The sequence below is a fragment of the Nesoenas mayeri genome (assembly GCF_963082525.1).
Source record: "Nesoenas mayeri genome assembly, chromosome: 3".
Taxonomy (NCBI): domain Eukaryota; kingdom Metazoa; phylum Chordata; class Aves; order Columbiformes; family Columbidae; genus Nesoenas; species Nesoenas mayeri.
Genome location: NC_137544.1, coordinates 70981650 through 70998472, shown reverse-complemented (window position 1 = coordinate 70998472; position 16823 = coordinate 70981650). Strand labels below are relative to the sequence as shown.

Here is a 16823-nt window from a genome sequence, read left to right as displayed (position 1 = left end):
GGCATGCTGGTAAGACACCTGCAAGGTAAACTGTAGTAGAAATAGCAATGACACTGATGTAAAAGTGGTGCATATGTAAATAAGTTAATGGCATGTGTGGCACAGAAACAGAAAAGTTTGGAAAAAATGACAGAAACTGGATTAAATGGGTTATAAGAAGATATGTTTTAGAGATAGTTCTATGGACAAACTTTCCCCAAGATGGTTTTAGCTGCTGATTATCTTATCCTGCCAAGCCAATTATTGTATGATTATAAGAAGGTTTTTTGTGCACAGGTTATGGAACATATATTATGTAAATTTCTGTCAATTTATTACATTGAAAATCTCATTACCTCCTAAAGATGTTCATTTCAGACCAGGTTCATTGTACATGCAAAGTAAAAATTTATTGTTAGTCTGATCAAAATCTTAGAAAGCTAATCAAAGAACTATCTTTAGTCCATTTGCAATAACGCTAGGACTTATAGTTCAAATTATATATAGTTAAAATAACAGATGTGCAAACTTTCTGGTAACACCCACTTAACTGGTGTTATGTTTAACCTTCCACTGCCAGGCTGGGGCCTGGACTCCAATGGTTTCCATCTGGGATGGGCTGGCATAGTGACTCCTTTACCAGGACGAGTATGATGTTGATACTGATGGGGTTTTTCCTTCCTCGCCATATGGTCTGCTTGGGGGCACTTTTGTATGTTTTTTAACACACTCCTTCACTGGTCTGCAGGTTGATATTGAATTCAAATTTACTATCTATGGTGTGTTTTTCTGAAGTTGGTTATGTCTTTGTTATCCCCAAGGCTGGTTTCACTCAGCTCTCGAGGCTGTGTTTGGGTAGCTGACCACTGGAGAGCTGTTTATAGCACGAGGGCCTCCCACATCATCCTGCACCTGTGATTTCAAGGCCTCTGCCGTCATCCCATGCCTTTACTCCTCTGTGTAGCGTTTTGGTTTAGGATCAGAGACTGTTCATTCTGCCCATAATACCTACACTTGTCACTGCTGTCTGTTAGTTACAAAAAAATGCATGTAACATTATTAAACCATGCAATTATACAAATTTATACAGAAACAAAAGCAAAATAGGTAATAGTCACCTCATCATTAAATAATTGCTGTCACTTGGTAAAACAAATTTCTGGGCAGGCTAAAACAAGTCCAGGGAAAGCCTGAGGGTTTCTGAGGCCTGTGGCGCTGGCTTGGCACAAAGGTTGTAGCCTCTTACAAGAAACCACAACAGTGTTTTTACTGAGCCACAAAGCTGCATGTTCTAAACCTTCATCTACAGTCTATTTTGGTGTAAGTTTATAGCTAGTGCTGTAAAACTTAACTTCAGTTCCACTCCAAACCTGTGAGGTGCTGCCTATCCGGGCTGTAGCCTATCCCCAGACCTACCACCTTCAAATCAAACCTCAGCTGCTTGTTATTTGGGACCCAGTCCTTAGAATACTCAGGCTGCTGATGCAGGATCCAGATACTAACTTTGCTTTCCTGCCACTGGCAGTATAAAACTTATCCAGAACCCCTGTCAGCCCAGGCACCTGTCAGACCAGACCAAATATAGAGCAGTGCCTCAGGTGAGTCAGTGCAAACCTGGTACGAGTTGACAGCATGTGACACCTGGCCCTGACTTCAGCTCTAACCGCAGCTTCTGGGCTCAAACGAGCTCAGTCAGGAGCTCTCAGGCAAACGATCACTCTGAAGCAAACCCATTTAATCACTTCCCAGAAATGCTGTTTGCTGCACAGGTGTGACATAAAAGCACGCCCATGTGCACACGCGCTTCCACGAAAGCCTGTCACATCACCTGGCACCTGCTGACATCATGTGTAATGTTCCTGGGAAGAGCTCTCAGCTCACTCACTTAGAGCCCATCTCTTCTTCCCATGTATGCAGGTCTCAAAGTTGCCAGTAGGTGGTACAAAATATACAGACATTGCTCGCCAGGCTTCCCATTCACCAAACATCTGTCGAATTCCGTATGCCTGTACATTCTCAGCAGGGATGCGGGGTTGTGAAGCCTGATCTCTTTGTAGTTGGTGGTTTTCTGTAATGATGCAGCAGAACATATGGGCCCACTGCGATCAAAAGGTATTTCAGAATTTTATTTTAAAGTGGAATTCCCAAATAAAGGTGCTTTCAAAATAAGTTTAGCTAAATTATTTTAATGCAAAGGTATGAAATATTTGGCAAATGCTTCATTGCAATCAAGCTCAGTGCAATGTATTTCTTACAATATTGCTGTGGAATTGAAAAACTGTGCAATGTGCATGTTAAATTGTAACAGAAAGACATAATGCTGACAAAATTATGGGATGGCATATGTCTCCAGACTTACTGTATGAAGGAAGCAGCAAGCTCCTTTTTTTGCTTGAACCTTTAGTGAAGGGTGAGTTGTTAGGGAAAACACATACATTGTATTGGACTCCACAGTTATGTGACCTTCTGAATCAGTTCTTGGTTATCAGTGTTTTGGGTTTATGCTCTAAATATTGCAAATATCACTTTCAGAATTGTTTCTTCACTATTTCAGCAAACTTTTCTTACTGCTTTTAGAACAGTGGAAAACAGAAGGTGAAGTTATTTGAAATGGTGTACTACAGGCAGGAGTTAAGATGAGAAACACACAGGATTTCTATGGAAACTTATTTCTCTACTCAAAAGTGGAAAACTAATCAAAATGATAAATAGTAAATGCTGACCACACACACAAAAAAAAATCACTGCATTTTACTGAAAGAGCTACTGAAGAGGTTCATCATACATAACATCTTTCAATGAGTCCTGAGTCACAGTATGAAATGTGGAACATCTATTATTAGACCATTGATTTTTTTTTTCCATCAGATAAATTTAAAAAGTTAAATAAAACATGGCTGTACAAAAAATGGCACACCTAGCTTGATTTCTAAAGTATTTTAAATAAATGGAATAGAAACTGAGGGTCAGGGGTTTAGAAGCTGGTATATTCACAATGTCAAGCACAGGACATTTCAACCCACAGATGTCTAATTAAAGTAGCAAGAAAAAATAACTATAACCAGGAAATGTCCTGTAAAATTTATTTCTGTTATAAATAAAGATACACCGGAGGAAATCTGAGAATAGGTCTTAACTTTCTAGTGAGAAATGGATAGGAACTATATAGAGAGAATTTTAGCTTTCCTGTTTTGGGTGGTAATAAAGTAAAAAGGTGTGACAGGCTGCTTTTGTTTTTGAGGTTAAACTGACAGTCATTTGCAGCTGTGTTACGAGAGAAGGCATGTTCTTTATTTCACTCGTGGAAAACAGTTATGCAAGAATGACCTGTATTAGATTAATTTGCTACTTCAGAGCGGTGTAAATTCAATATTCACCAGCTACCTTAATTTAATTTGTGCCGATATGAACAGCCCCCACATGCAGAATGAGAACCTTGATGTGCAGAGTCACCAAACCAGAGCGCTCTGATTTTATTTTGTGAAAGTCACTCTCATCTTGTATCAGACACAATATCCTGTGTATATCACTTTGATTTCAGCTAGTTGCTGTCACCACAAAGGAACTCTTTTTTTACAGCAGGATTCCCTAGGCACAACAGACAAATTTGCTCACAAAGCTGCTTCATGTGAATTTAACTGGATCAGTGTGGTACTGACACCTCTATTTTTCCTGAGCATGAAACATATTCCCATTGAAGGATATCTTTCTTGTTCCTTATCTGTAGTCATATTTTAGTGTTTTGATCAGCCCAAATCTTTCTCTAGGCTAGAACACTAGTCCCATAGCTATGTACACCTCTCTTTGTGAGATTTTGACTCTTAAATGACTCAAATAATGCATTTTCTCCAAAGCCTCTCCACCCTATCTAGTGCCTTAGACATCTGCTGTTTTCAAACCCCTCACCCCCCAACTAAAGTAAAAGACACCACTAAACACAACAGGATGTTAATTCATGTGAACATGTTCATAAAACAGCCCACTAGAAGCTGAGAAAACAAAAGAAGTTGAAGTTGGATTGTCACCATCCCTTGTAGATCAAGCTTCAACGGATGAAACTGCTTTTGCTTAGAGGTCTAGCCCAAAATAATTAGTGGGCTGTGTTAATCTAAATGTTATGGTGGTTTGAACATTGCTTTGTGCACAATAGATTATTATTTGTCTTCCTTTCAAGCGCTTTCAAATATCCATAGTTCTCACATTTGTGCTCGAAGATGAGTAATACTTTCTGGTTTGAGACATCTAAGCCTTTTTTAAAATGTTATATTTGACATAAAGTCATAATTTATCATATTTCTGTTTATTTTAAAAAATCATATTTTTCCAAGGAAGATTACTTTAAACCCAAGCATTTCTGATCAAAAGGAAAGGTATTTCTGATTTAAAGGAAGCTGCACTAGGATACAGTTTTTAAAGTTATGCATGACAGGCTTTTTTGCTTATCAGAAAGGAATTAAACACCAAAAGCAAACAAACAGGAGTCCAGAAATTACAGTCACTAAAGCTAAGCACCACATAGTGCTAACAGCTTTATATTCTATTCTGAATCAAGCTTCACATTCTAGTCTGAATCAAGGGTCTTCGGTTTTCAGATGATGTCTATTCTAGGCAAAATAAGCATGATCACAAAAGAAGTGTGCTTACATAAACAGTATATAATGCAGTGCATGTCAGAATTCAACATTATATATCTAGTGTTTCCAGTATCTGAAGAGCAGGTTTTGCCATAAACGTTTTTAATCTGGAGGGTATCGCTTAGTTGCTGACTGTGAACACAAACTTCGTTTACTTTACATAGTGCTACAGACCAGTCGATGCGTGCCCTATTACCTGAATGAGATGCTGCTTCACGAAGGACACTTTATTTCTATTTCCAAATGCTTTCTGCCTCTGTAGGACTTTTTCCAGTACTGCCTGATATTGCTTAACAGCATAAAAAGCTTTCCATGTACATGTTCTTGTATTGCTGTATGGTGCTCAGCAGTCTCTGTAGTGTCCTTATCCCTGTTAGCTTTTCCAAATAACTCAGCACAGAAACAGAATAGAAGTAAATCTACGTCCTTCAATGTGACCCAGAGATAACCATACAGACTTTTTCACCTATGTCACTAAGGGATATTGCAGAAGGGATGTTGAAAAATGCTTGCAGCAGCTCTTACTGTAGCTTCCTATTACTTATGGATATTCATTCCTGATCATAATGTGCAGCACAGTTGAGAATCAAAAAAAATATTCATAAAGTGGGATGGATGGAATCTAGTAGATTTCACTAGTGCTGGGACAAATATTTTGTAATAACTGGGGAACCAGAGCATATTGTGTGGGGTCAGCATCACAAGTGGTCCAAGTCTGCTCTCCTCGGCAAACTGACATGTGATGCACCCCTGAAGCATCTCTGACCTTCCTATCCAAGACCAGACAGGCCAAGTAAAGTGAGAGTCACCTCCACCTGGTAGACCAGCTCTATTGCCTAGGCCACTGCCAAGGAGATCAGCTGTGCTGGCTTAGGATGAAAGAACATGATTTATGTAGACACTGGTAATGGAGAATTGTCATTCACCTTCCCTTTATTGGGTGAGGAAAAAGTGCAAATAAATATATGTGTGCTTGCAGTCATTGTATGTGGAGCACTAAATAAAGCACATGAACACTAGGGGGTCATAGATCAGTACGGTATAATTTCTTCACTGAATCGGAGGAATTCCATCACTGTACCATTTCTCTGCATTTGCTTCCTGCAGCAGGAAGTATTTAACTTAGCATTCAGCAAGACTAGGTATAGGAGGGATGTTTCAGCTCTAGTGGGCTGAAAATACCATGCTGCTGCATCTGTTTCATGCTAGGATTTTTGCAATGCAAAATACTAATATAATAATTCACTCTGCTGTTTTCAGCAATTTGGTCTTTCTTGGTGAATTGCATATGTGTGGTTTTAAGTTGTTTATTTCACTTATTCCAAGATCTCCTGAGTTTGTTTGGGTTTGGTTTGTTTGTTTTGGTTTGGTTTTTTTTGTTTGGTTTGGTTTGATTTTTTTGTTTTTTGTTTTTTTGGTTGGTTGGTTGTTTTTTGGGGGGATTTTTTTGTTTTTTTCCAGAACTAAGATCAAATATCTTTATACAAATCGAATTATAAATTGAGCATGTGAAATTTTGCCTCAGTGGCATTTCCTATTAGGGCACAACAAAGGCATGAAGATGAAGAAAAAGTATGTTTCCAAGTACTGAACCAGATAGCTTGGATTTGGCCTATTTGGGAAAAACAGAGCCACTGTGAAGTTCTTCTGGGTTGACTACAAAAATTAAAAATACTTCTAGTCTTCTCATGTAGCTATTATTCTGGAAACAATAGCTGTCACTGCTGTAGTGATTTTCATCTTGAATTAGCTTTAGGCATATTAAGTCATTAATTCCCATTACAACCAGATAAATTTAATGTCATCTTCCCTCTGTCACTGAGCAAACTGAGGCCCAGGTCAAGTGTTCCCCACTCTTCCCATCTTGTGTTCAGGCCTCTCTGAGTTAGCTCGGGTTGCTTGCTGAAGTCATCCTTCCTTAAAGATCAAGGTGTTGTGAGATCAATACTAGATTATGTTCTTTGCTATTAGCCTGAGACACTTTTTCTGTTTCCCAGAATTTACTAATGTCCTGTTGTACAGAGGCCATCATCTTGCCAAATTGCTGAATAAACCAGGAGGGTGCAGGGCTGAGACCAGAAGCCGAGAGCCAAAAGTAAAAGTCACTTCTAGCATAGAGCTGAGAAGACTTCGTTCACCTTTGCCACTTCTACATCAAAAATATGAAGTGAGGAGCAATAAAAGGAATTAGAGGGCTGAGGAGACTGATATAGATAGTAAAATAAAAGAAATAATACCATTAACACGTTTTTTTTTATGTTTTTTGATTTAAAAAGCCAGGGCGGGGGGCAAATGGGGTATTTTTGTGGGTTGCTGTGTTTGATTGGTTCTTGTTTTGTTTTTAAGATGCATGTTGCAATGGCCACCAGATGAGCTACAAATGACTTTCTGCAGATGTTGCGCTTTGTTATTTTAACTCAAGTGGCTTCAGCCAAGAAATAATATCTAGGTCTTATGCTGCAAAAACTCACAGGTCTTATCAGTAGTAACCCAGCAGAAATCAAGAGCAGTTATGCTTGTGTTGCATGTTTAAAAGTTGGGCCAATTTCCTTTTTCTGTCTTATGAGAAACAAATATCTAAAAAATTATCCATGTAAATAAATGTTAAGTCTATCCAGATAACAGCCTACAAGTATTTAGAAGCTATACACAAAGAAGTTATAGGTCTTTTTACAAATCATATTATTTCATTTAAGCTCATAATTTTCCCACATGCTTGAAAAAAACCACATCGTGAATGGAGAAAACAGAACTTCAAGGCTGGAGCCTACATATGTTGTTTACAGCGACTATTCACATAGTTGCCAGCCTTACGTGATAGAAACGACTCAAGGCACTGCCATCTCTTTTGTCCTTGTACAATCATTTTAGGTAGGAAATTGCCAAGTAGGACACTTGTGTGGATTATGTAATTTTGTCCCAGTCATAAATAGGACAAACACAGGAGTCCCTTTTAAAAGAACACTCTTCATGATGACTTTTTCCACCTGTGTCATCCACCTGTGTGTTTTAAATTTTTTCTCCACAATTTTTGCGTTTATTCTTTGTGCCTCTTAAGGCTTCTTGAATTTATATAGATGTATGTTTGAATGAATTCTAGACCTCTAAAACAAAGACATGCACTTTATTATGAAAACCAGCCTCCTTCCAGGGACCCGACCATTCTGCATTATCAAGCGTTGCATTGCCTTGGTGTTTTTGCTTTTCTTGCAAGAAGGGCTTTAATTCCTGAAGCAGAATCAAACCTACAGTGTCCAACATGTCACATCTCAGCCAGGATCATCTGACTCCCGCTTCACCTCACCTTTTTGCTTTCCCCGTCCGTGTGTATGCAGCACGGCTTACTGCCCGCTGTGCCCTCCTGCGTGGGCTCTGCCGGCCACCCGGGCCAGGGAGCAATGGGAAGGACACAGCCTGCACTGCAGCTGGGGGTAGGAAGGACCCCCAGGGTGGCACAGGCTCCAGTGCTGCAGCTCCTCCTGCCACCCTGCAGCCCAAGAGCTAACTCAATATATGATTCGTGTACGCTGGGAGAAAATAAGTTTGCATTTTGAAGCAAAAATTCTCCATCTCTCACAAAGCCCAGCCTACTTGGCCTCACAGTCTCTCCCATCTGTTGCTCGTGAGTAGTTACCACTTCAGTGTAGACATCGTGTCCCAGCACGGCCTTTCGGTATTGTGCCCACAGGTAGTTTTTCTCTCTCTTTGCAGGGGTATGTGGTTGATGAACATGCAGCCATGCAAGCTCGATGGGAAGAGGCATCTAAAGAAACAATCAAGAAGACAACCAAGCCATGCCCCAGCTGCAATATTCCAGTAGAAAAAAATGGTAAATTTATTAGATATCTCATACTTAACTGTCTTTTAAAATGCGTTTTACGATATAAATGTATGAATGTGCATGTGTACATATGCACACTATTATCCCAAGAGTGGGAGAGCACATAGAGTTTGAATCTTCCCTCTGTCATTTTATCTAAATTATCCTGAAATCACTGAGTTCTAAAGTCATGAATTAAGCCTCACAACATGCCTGGGTATTTTATAGATATGGAAAATAAGGCGCAGAAAGACACTTGATGTAGCATTCATGTGACTGAATGTCCAGCTAGTTGTCTAGATTTTCCATTCTCAATGGAAAAAACAGACATTTGTAGAGCAAAACTCATCTCATGATGAAATAGAACATGCACCTAATGTAAGCCAGAAGAATCACACCTGAAACAGGGGTGTGGAGAATTAATCCTGCTGTAGATGTCTACACAGTATATAGCTGAATTTATATGAGATTCATTGCAACCCAGTGACATGCCCACAGCAAAAGAGCAAGTCAGAGGAAGAAATGTGACTTCTGACAAACTGGTCACACTAATCAGTGCTTACCATGTAGGAAGAAAAGTAGTTTGCTGGCACTGAGGCCGTTAAAATAAGGAACAGGAACAGTAGATAGGCTATACCCTATATGTTCATGCTGTTCCAAGATTTAGTTGTATTTATGTTAATTAATCAAAAGATATTAAAATTATTGCCTAAATATTATACAAATATTAAGTACAGAGGATGCTTCTCAGTTTTGTGGCATCACTTATGCAAATGGGACTCTGAAAATGCAAAATAAGACACTGAAAACTGCAAGGAGTGAACACTTCAAGAAGTGATGCCACAGAAATATTACTGAGGAAGAAATAGGACAAAATCCTGAAATCTGGGGTTTAATGAAAGAAAATAAGGCAGTTGGCAGATGGAAAGTGGGAGACTTCTTCAAGCACAATAAACAGAATGAAAGAAAGCATGAATTTAAGAGTGGGAAGGTGAGATGAGATTTGGCAAAGTGTGGAGAGCAATTTGGGCAGCAGAAGAGAGATAACAGAGGGGTAGGTCAAAAAATTATTTACAGACTTGTAAAACAGGCTGGAAAGCAGAAGTTTGAACAGGGTTATAAACAGACAAATAATAATTGTAACTATTCATACTTAACAGTTTGTGCCTAGCCAAATGAAAAAAAAATAGAAAAAAAAAAACCCTTCTGATCAGGCTTGAAACAGTGCTAGGACCTTTACTTTCTCTTAGACGCTGTTACAAAATCTTTACTGTTAATTACAGGCAGTTGTCACTAGTCACAAACAGGATATCTCTATTTGACACCATTTACACAACTCCCACTAATGTTTAGGAAAGTTCCTTGTAGAAATCCCCAATGTGTCAAAAAGGAAATAAAGGCTATTATACTTTTTACCTTTGAAAGAAAATACTGAAAATGGATAATATGCAGGAAAAGACCTTTCCTTGCTTATAGCCTGGCCAATGTCAGAACAGTGCCTCATAAAGGAAAATGCCAAAACAATGGCAGCAGGCCAAAAATGTTTAAACACACTGGAATTGGCTGATAGTGCTGCCATTCAGAGGGACTTAGACAGGCTGGGAAATGGGCTGAGAGAAACCTCATGAAGTTCATCAAAGAGAAATGCAGGGCCAACCTGATGGAAAGGACCTGAGTGTCCCAGTAGATTACAAGTGGGACATAAGCCAGCAATATTCCCTTGCAGCAAAGGTGGCCAACAGCATCCTGGGCTGCATTAGGAACGGCATCACCAGCAGGTCAAGGGAGGTGATCCTGCCTCTCTGCTCAGCACTGATGAGACACATATCAAGGAGAGGGTCCAGCCCTGGGCTTCCCTGTACATGAGAGGCATGGACCGGAGCAAGTCCAATGAGGGGCTACAAAAACGATAAAAGAACTGTATAAAGAAATACCTGATGGGCAGAGCAAAGAAGACAGAGCTGACCTCTTCTCAGTGGTGCCCACTGAAAGCACAGAAGGCAATGGGCAAAAACTGAAACACAGGGAATTCCACTTAAACATAAAATGCTTTTTACTGCGTGGGTGGTTGAAGACTAGAACAGATTGTCCAGGAAGAGTCTCCATTCTAGGATACATTCAACACCCAATTGGACACAACCCCGAGCACCATACTTTAGTGGACTCTGCTTTGAGCAGTAGAGTTTGGACTGGATGATCTCTAAAGGTACCTTCCCACCTCAGTGATTCTGTGATCTGCAAATTAAGGCGTGACACTTAAGAAATGCAGTGCTTGCTTTCTTCTCTGGTCATGGGGTAATGCACAGCAAACTGAAAGGAGCATTTCACTTTTGCCTAAGTACAGCTGGTATCAAGATGCTGATGACTCTACACCCAAGTCTGCCAACAGTCCTCATTTGGGAGGAGAACACTGACTCCACACTAGAGAATAAATTTGCCTTCCCTCCCCAAATGCTTCTGTGGACACTGTCTTTTACAACGGACAGTGACAATGCTGATAACTTTTCTGTAATAGCCTGTATTTCTCTATGTCAGTAACTTTTCTACAACACTCTGTATAGCTATTGACATTGTAGAATACTTCTGTACACCAATAACTTTTCTGTAATAGCCAAAGTGAAAGAGCAAAACACTTTCCCGCATCTTAGTTCCCAGTCTAAGTTAGTTTAAACACACCTCCATGTCTCTCGGAGGACTGCTGCACTCACAGAGCTGTAGGCCACGTTGCCTGAGGCACTCTCCACTCTGACTGCTGATCTCAGCTGCCATGCAGCAGAGAATAACGTGATTTATGTAGCTTAGCAGATAGAGCACACATTTGACAGAGGGTGCCTGGTGGGGTTTGGGTCCTGCGCCAGGACTGAGATTAATTTTACCTAGTGATGGCTTAGTACAAATCATGAGAGAGGATTGGATCTAAATGTTAAGTAAAGTGTAACATGGAGGCTGGTCACTGGTATGCTTACATTTAAATAAGATTAAAATGCCTGGCAAATTATATCTCTTACACAAAAATATAAACTGATGAATAGACCTTGCCATCACAGCTAGTTTTCTCTCTCGTGTCAGATCAAGCAGACCAACCTATTTTAACAAACCAGTTCTTGTGTCTCCTGATGTTTTTACCTTCTGAGAATCACTCTGGAGTGGCATTTATAAAAAAGGTGGTGTAGGGGTAGCAGGTCATACAGTAGGGAACACACACTCCCTGTACCTCCTATCACCATCTGGAGTCAAACCAAAATGACATTTCAGCATTTCTTCATATTGCATGCTTTTCTTTCAGTTCGAATTATATAAGAGATCTTTTTGTATGCTAAGAAACATAATCTCCATTTGAAGTGTATTTCTGTAATGACCTCTGACAATGTTAATGTTTTATATATTACAAAATAAACATTTGATCAAGGTTGTGAGCAGAGAGATTAAAGCTGCTCTCTCAGTATGGCCAAGTAAGAAACCCAACACACAGTAAAAATAAATGTGATCAAAAGGCTGCTTCAGATACTAAGAAGGTCAAATCAACTTAAATTACTGATGTGATTTTGATATACACAGCAGCCAGCCATCCAAAATCTTTATCTCCTGATTTATTGTCATTGCAAGTCTCTCAGTTGTTGAATCCAAATTTTTTTAAAAATTGAATTTTGTTCATCTTCTGGCTCACAGCAGGATTAGGCTAGAGTATCCTTGAGCAGACACCTCCATGGCTGCTTTGAGAGGACACAGACTGTCATCTCTTTTCCCTATCCCTAGCACAGTCTCGTATAATTTCCTCCTATTCCTGCAGTTCCTCAAGGGAGACCAGCACATTACACCCCAATAAGCAAGGGAGTAGCAGGTTTTAGAAAGCCCAAGAAAAAATATTCTTCAGATTTGTACTTCTCTTTTATTAAATATTCTACTTGGATAGTAAATGAATGCCTAAGAAAGTTGGTTTTTTCACTGTTAATTGTTGATTAATATCTCTAAGCATTTGCCAAGTACCAAAGCCATTGTGTTGCTGTTTTGCAGGTGGCTGCATGCACATGAAATGTCCTCGTCCCCAGTGCAGATTTGAGTGGTGCTGGAACTGTGGCCTGGAGTGGAACAGAACCTGCATGGGAGATCACTGGTTTGACTAGTGATGCTGAGGCCAGACCGTGTTGCTGCGAAAGCTTGTTTTTTATCAGGGCCAAATTCTGAACTTCTTGCTTAGACAAAACTCGCAGTGGTTTCAGGGACACGGAGTTCAGAATTTGGCCCAGTTTGTTGGGTTTTGCTTTCTCGCATATGCAATCATACCAAAATCACATTGAAGGTATGCCAAGAATTTTAAATCCACTAAGTAGAAAGAGTAATTGTTTTAATGGGCAGACTTGCTCATCATGGTACAACGAGGGGTAAATTTAAACTTGCTAAACTTGTGCGGTCTGTCAGCAAGGAGGGCAGACAGGCTTACCATGAGGAACTTTGCTTCACACTTATAGTCAGAAAGCTGTGGCTCTTGAGAGAGAGAGCAGCCTGCTTCTGTGTGTGAGTGCGTGAGCGTCAAGTGGGGTGGAGGCTGTTCCCTGCATCAGCTGTTTTATCTTTATTTTTGACCACTCCTTTGCTCATTCAGCGCAATTTTTGATTTTGAGGCAGTATTTCTTAACAGCTTTTTTGGCAGAGGGAAGACTGTGGCTCTTCAGTATTTTCTCAGGGTTCCTTCCTAACAGGCTTTCTGTAAGGGTCTTGCTTGCAAACCAAATTCTCATAGAAACATCCAGCTTTATGCCACAATTGTGTTTGTATCTTTGTAACAAAGAACACAAAACCTGCCTACACACTCGTTATAGCCTTTGCTACCACTTGAAGATTAACTAAGGGTACAGTTTCAGCTCTAATTGTGATTTGTTGCAGTGGTGACTGGATCAGATTAAGTTTTGTGCAAGCTAGACTCACAGGGCTTAATTTTTCATGTGCTTACAGCAATACTTTGGACATGGAGAAGGGAGACAGGAGGAGACTTCTCAGGGGGTTTCTCTATCATCGTTCTCCTAAACTGAATTAGAATATGGGTGTATTTCTGAAAATATATTCACAGTTCAAACTGTATGGGGCAGAGGACATCTTTCATTTTACAATGTTAACACTGTAAGTAAAGCTTACTAGCATTTCCAAACTTGAACAATCTTACTGTTTGGTGTGTGTTACATTGCTGTCTTATTCTGAAATGAGATGAGTACTGTCTACATCCAACATACCATGTAACAATTTGCACAATTCAGTTTTGGGAAAAAAAAAACGCACAATAAAATGGTTAAAACTATAAACTTTATTTCTTTTTTCATGTGAATACAAATTGAGTATAAAGATGCCAGATGGGTCATGCATTTCCTTGACTGATTCAAACTCCCAGCTGAGAGGCTAGCCCTTTGATTAAAACATACTATTAGCACAAAATAAATTCTAAGGCAATGGGCTTCTTTTATCAAGTTTGAATTAATATTTTTTATGGCATGACCATAGGTTTCTGAAAAGATGAGTGTGCCACATATCAATCAGTGCAAAGCAAGAAGCTTGAGGTATAAAGAAATCTCATGCTCACTACAAAAATGTCCAGTTGCAGTGGAGTATTCATCTGTCTCAGCTGGAATCGACATTACAAGTCTGAGGAAACAAAGGGATGAATGCATGAGGTACCAAAAATGAGAGAATGAACTAGTAGCATCAAAAAAATGAGAGAGAAAGGAAGTGGCAATGAGAGGACAATGGCCATTTCTTAACAGCCATTTTCCTTTTGGCACTGGTGAACTAAAATATACACAGAAGTAGCTACATTAAAGTGTACAGATACAAGAGAATGCTGCAATGTAGCCCACTTAAGTACATTATCTTAATGTAGGTATTTTAATGTGAACTCTGATTACTTCACAATTTGATTTCCTATACCTGGGTCTTTTTTATAGTTTATATGGCTTTTTGCCAGCAGGCTAGGGTAAATATCACAATGCTTAGTTTCACTTTGATAGTGTGTTACATAGGAGCTCATCACTATATTTCTTACCCACAAATATTCGGCATAAAAGAAAACTGAATCTCCTTTTTTTTTTTAAGTGTCTTTCTTCTAGAGGAAGAAAAACTTGTTCACTGTAAGGCAGTTTCACTGAGTTAGAGCCTGCCCTAACAAGTTGATGTTTTAATTGCCATGTAGAAACATGTAATTTATGCCCCTGGATCAAGGTCCATTGAAGTCAATGGACTATAGATCAGCTCCTGTATTTCTTTCTGGCCTGGACAGAGCATGGCAGGCATGAGTCATAAGACTAGAATAGAAACATCTCTTTCTTGGGAAGAACTTGTCAGTGAATGGGATGATGAGTATTCGTCTAAGACATAAGCAAGGGCAGGAAAAGAGAATAAAGGAAGGAGTTCTAGCATTGACTCAAGATTATCCACTTTTAGAGACTGACTTCATAGGCCCTTGTCACATAGGTTTTTTTCACAGAATCCAGGTTTACACCCTGCCAAAAAAAATGTGTATCCTGCAGATTTTAATAGCACGTCCTAATCTTCTCTGTAGTAATACATACACCTCTGTATGCATACATGCACAAAGTTGGTATAGGCTGTAAACCTGATTTCTCTCTACAGTGAGATTCTCATAGTTTCTACAATTTAAAGGGCATGAAAAATCAAGATTAATGCTCTGCTGACACTGTAAGAATGCTGGAATTCCTACAGAGATGTGTGTATTAAACCTAAAATTTCCTACACCAATCTTTTTTTTTTTTTTTTTTGCATGTAAAATGCCTTTAAAAAAACAAAACCAAAACCAAACTAAAACTTAAATCTAATTGATATCATAATTCAAAACAAAACAGAACAAACCAAGTCTTCAGTGTCTGTTCAGACTGTTCCTCTTATTTCATATCTGAAACATCAGAGTGCAATTAATCTCACCCAACTTTAGCTATCCAGTTGGTTCAGTAGCCTCAGAGGCTCATGCAAAGACCTGTTGTGCATGTGTGTGGTGGGGCCTGCTGAGTTTTAAGTACAATTAATTGGTCACGGCTAGAGCCGTGATGGCAATGTCCCTGCCAGAGACAGGGTGCAGTTCCTGATGGGACAAGCAGGACTGCAGAGCTCCCACACACTCTTGGCTCTGTTCTTGGCATGGAGACGGGAGTCTTGCTTTTTTTAAAACTTATGAACCAGTGTTGCTTGCCAGCGGCCATGATGCCAACCTTGGCAAACTCTTCCTCTGGGTGGCCATGCACGTCTCTGGAAGCGGTCCTGGGCAGCCATGGGGGTAACGAAGAGAAACAGGACACAAGCATGAAACAAGAGGGAAACCAACCTGAGGGCATAAGCAGATGCAAAGTTTTCAAGAGCTTGTAGGTTTATGTTCTCTACTAGCAAAACACTCTGGAAACACTAAAATTTAACTAAATGTTCTAAGATGATTTATTACGCTGATATAAAGAAAACAAATAAGTCTGTTTATTTTTACATCTAGGTTTGCCTTTGTTAATTGAACTCTCTTTACCTTGAACCTTCCTCATCTTTCAGATTAAAACAATTACAGACTTGTTCTTGGTACTGCAATCTGGGTTCTTTTTAGTGTATGTTAAGTGGATTAAGTACAGGATGTATGCTGAAATATTCAATAATAATTATCTCTATAAAATTCAGTTCTATAACAACAATGAAAATCTCTAATATTTAATTCCAGCTGGCAGTGAAATCTGAATACTGAGTAGATTAAGAAGAAAATATATAACAGTTTGGCTCCCTCAGGAAAAAGTTTATCTCAAAGCTTAGCATGAATAATATTTTGGGAGCCATGACTAACTAAAATGTCATTTATATGTCTGCCTTATCACAAATTGTAAGACAAATAATTTCATTTTAAAATGTGCACTTAAAAAAAATAGTAAATGGCACTCCAGAAGAAACAATACGCCACCTTTGGGAAGTAAAAGTCATGCTTTCAAAGGACATCAAGCACTAGAGCTTGGTTTTTGCAAGGTGCCATCTGTAGTGCAAAATGGTATGGTAGCAGAGCTTTTCGCCTACATATCTTGCAGATCATGTAAAATGAAGTAAAGTTTGTATTTGTGGAGGGAAGCCTGAGGCACTTGGAGGTGAGAGGTCAGATTCCAAGAGATTCTGGTGCCGTGGAAGACTGGGAAGTTTTAGCCCTTTGTGCTAAACTTTCTTCCACTTTGAGGTAACAGCAACAACTGCCATGTTCCTCATGTTCACTGTGCTGCTCAAACCACTACAGAAGTATAATAAATCATTGGGTGCAGTAAGTGCAATAAGCAACACTTGCAGCAAGATGGGAAGGATAAAGTGTATTATCAACTCTGAAGGTTGGTTGGTCACATGCTTACCTAATTTATCTGATTCAGCATTTGACT

General features: G+C 39.4%; 1 protein-coding gene across 1 annotated transcript in view; it reads left to right on the top strand.

Annotated features, from left to right (window-relative positions):
* Positions 1–12557, top strand: part of PRKN (parkin RBR E3 ubiquitin protein ligase) — a gene marked incomplete at both ends in the record, with an annotated part of 576161 nt that extends 563604 nt beyond the window's left edge. The window contains 2 exon segments of the mRNA XM_080341443.1: positions 8325–8442; positions 12448–12557. Coding sequence (XP_080197569.1) covers positions 8325–8442; positions 12448–12557 — 228 coding nt within the window.
* Positions 12558–16823: the final 4266 nt, after the last annotated feature.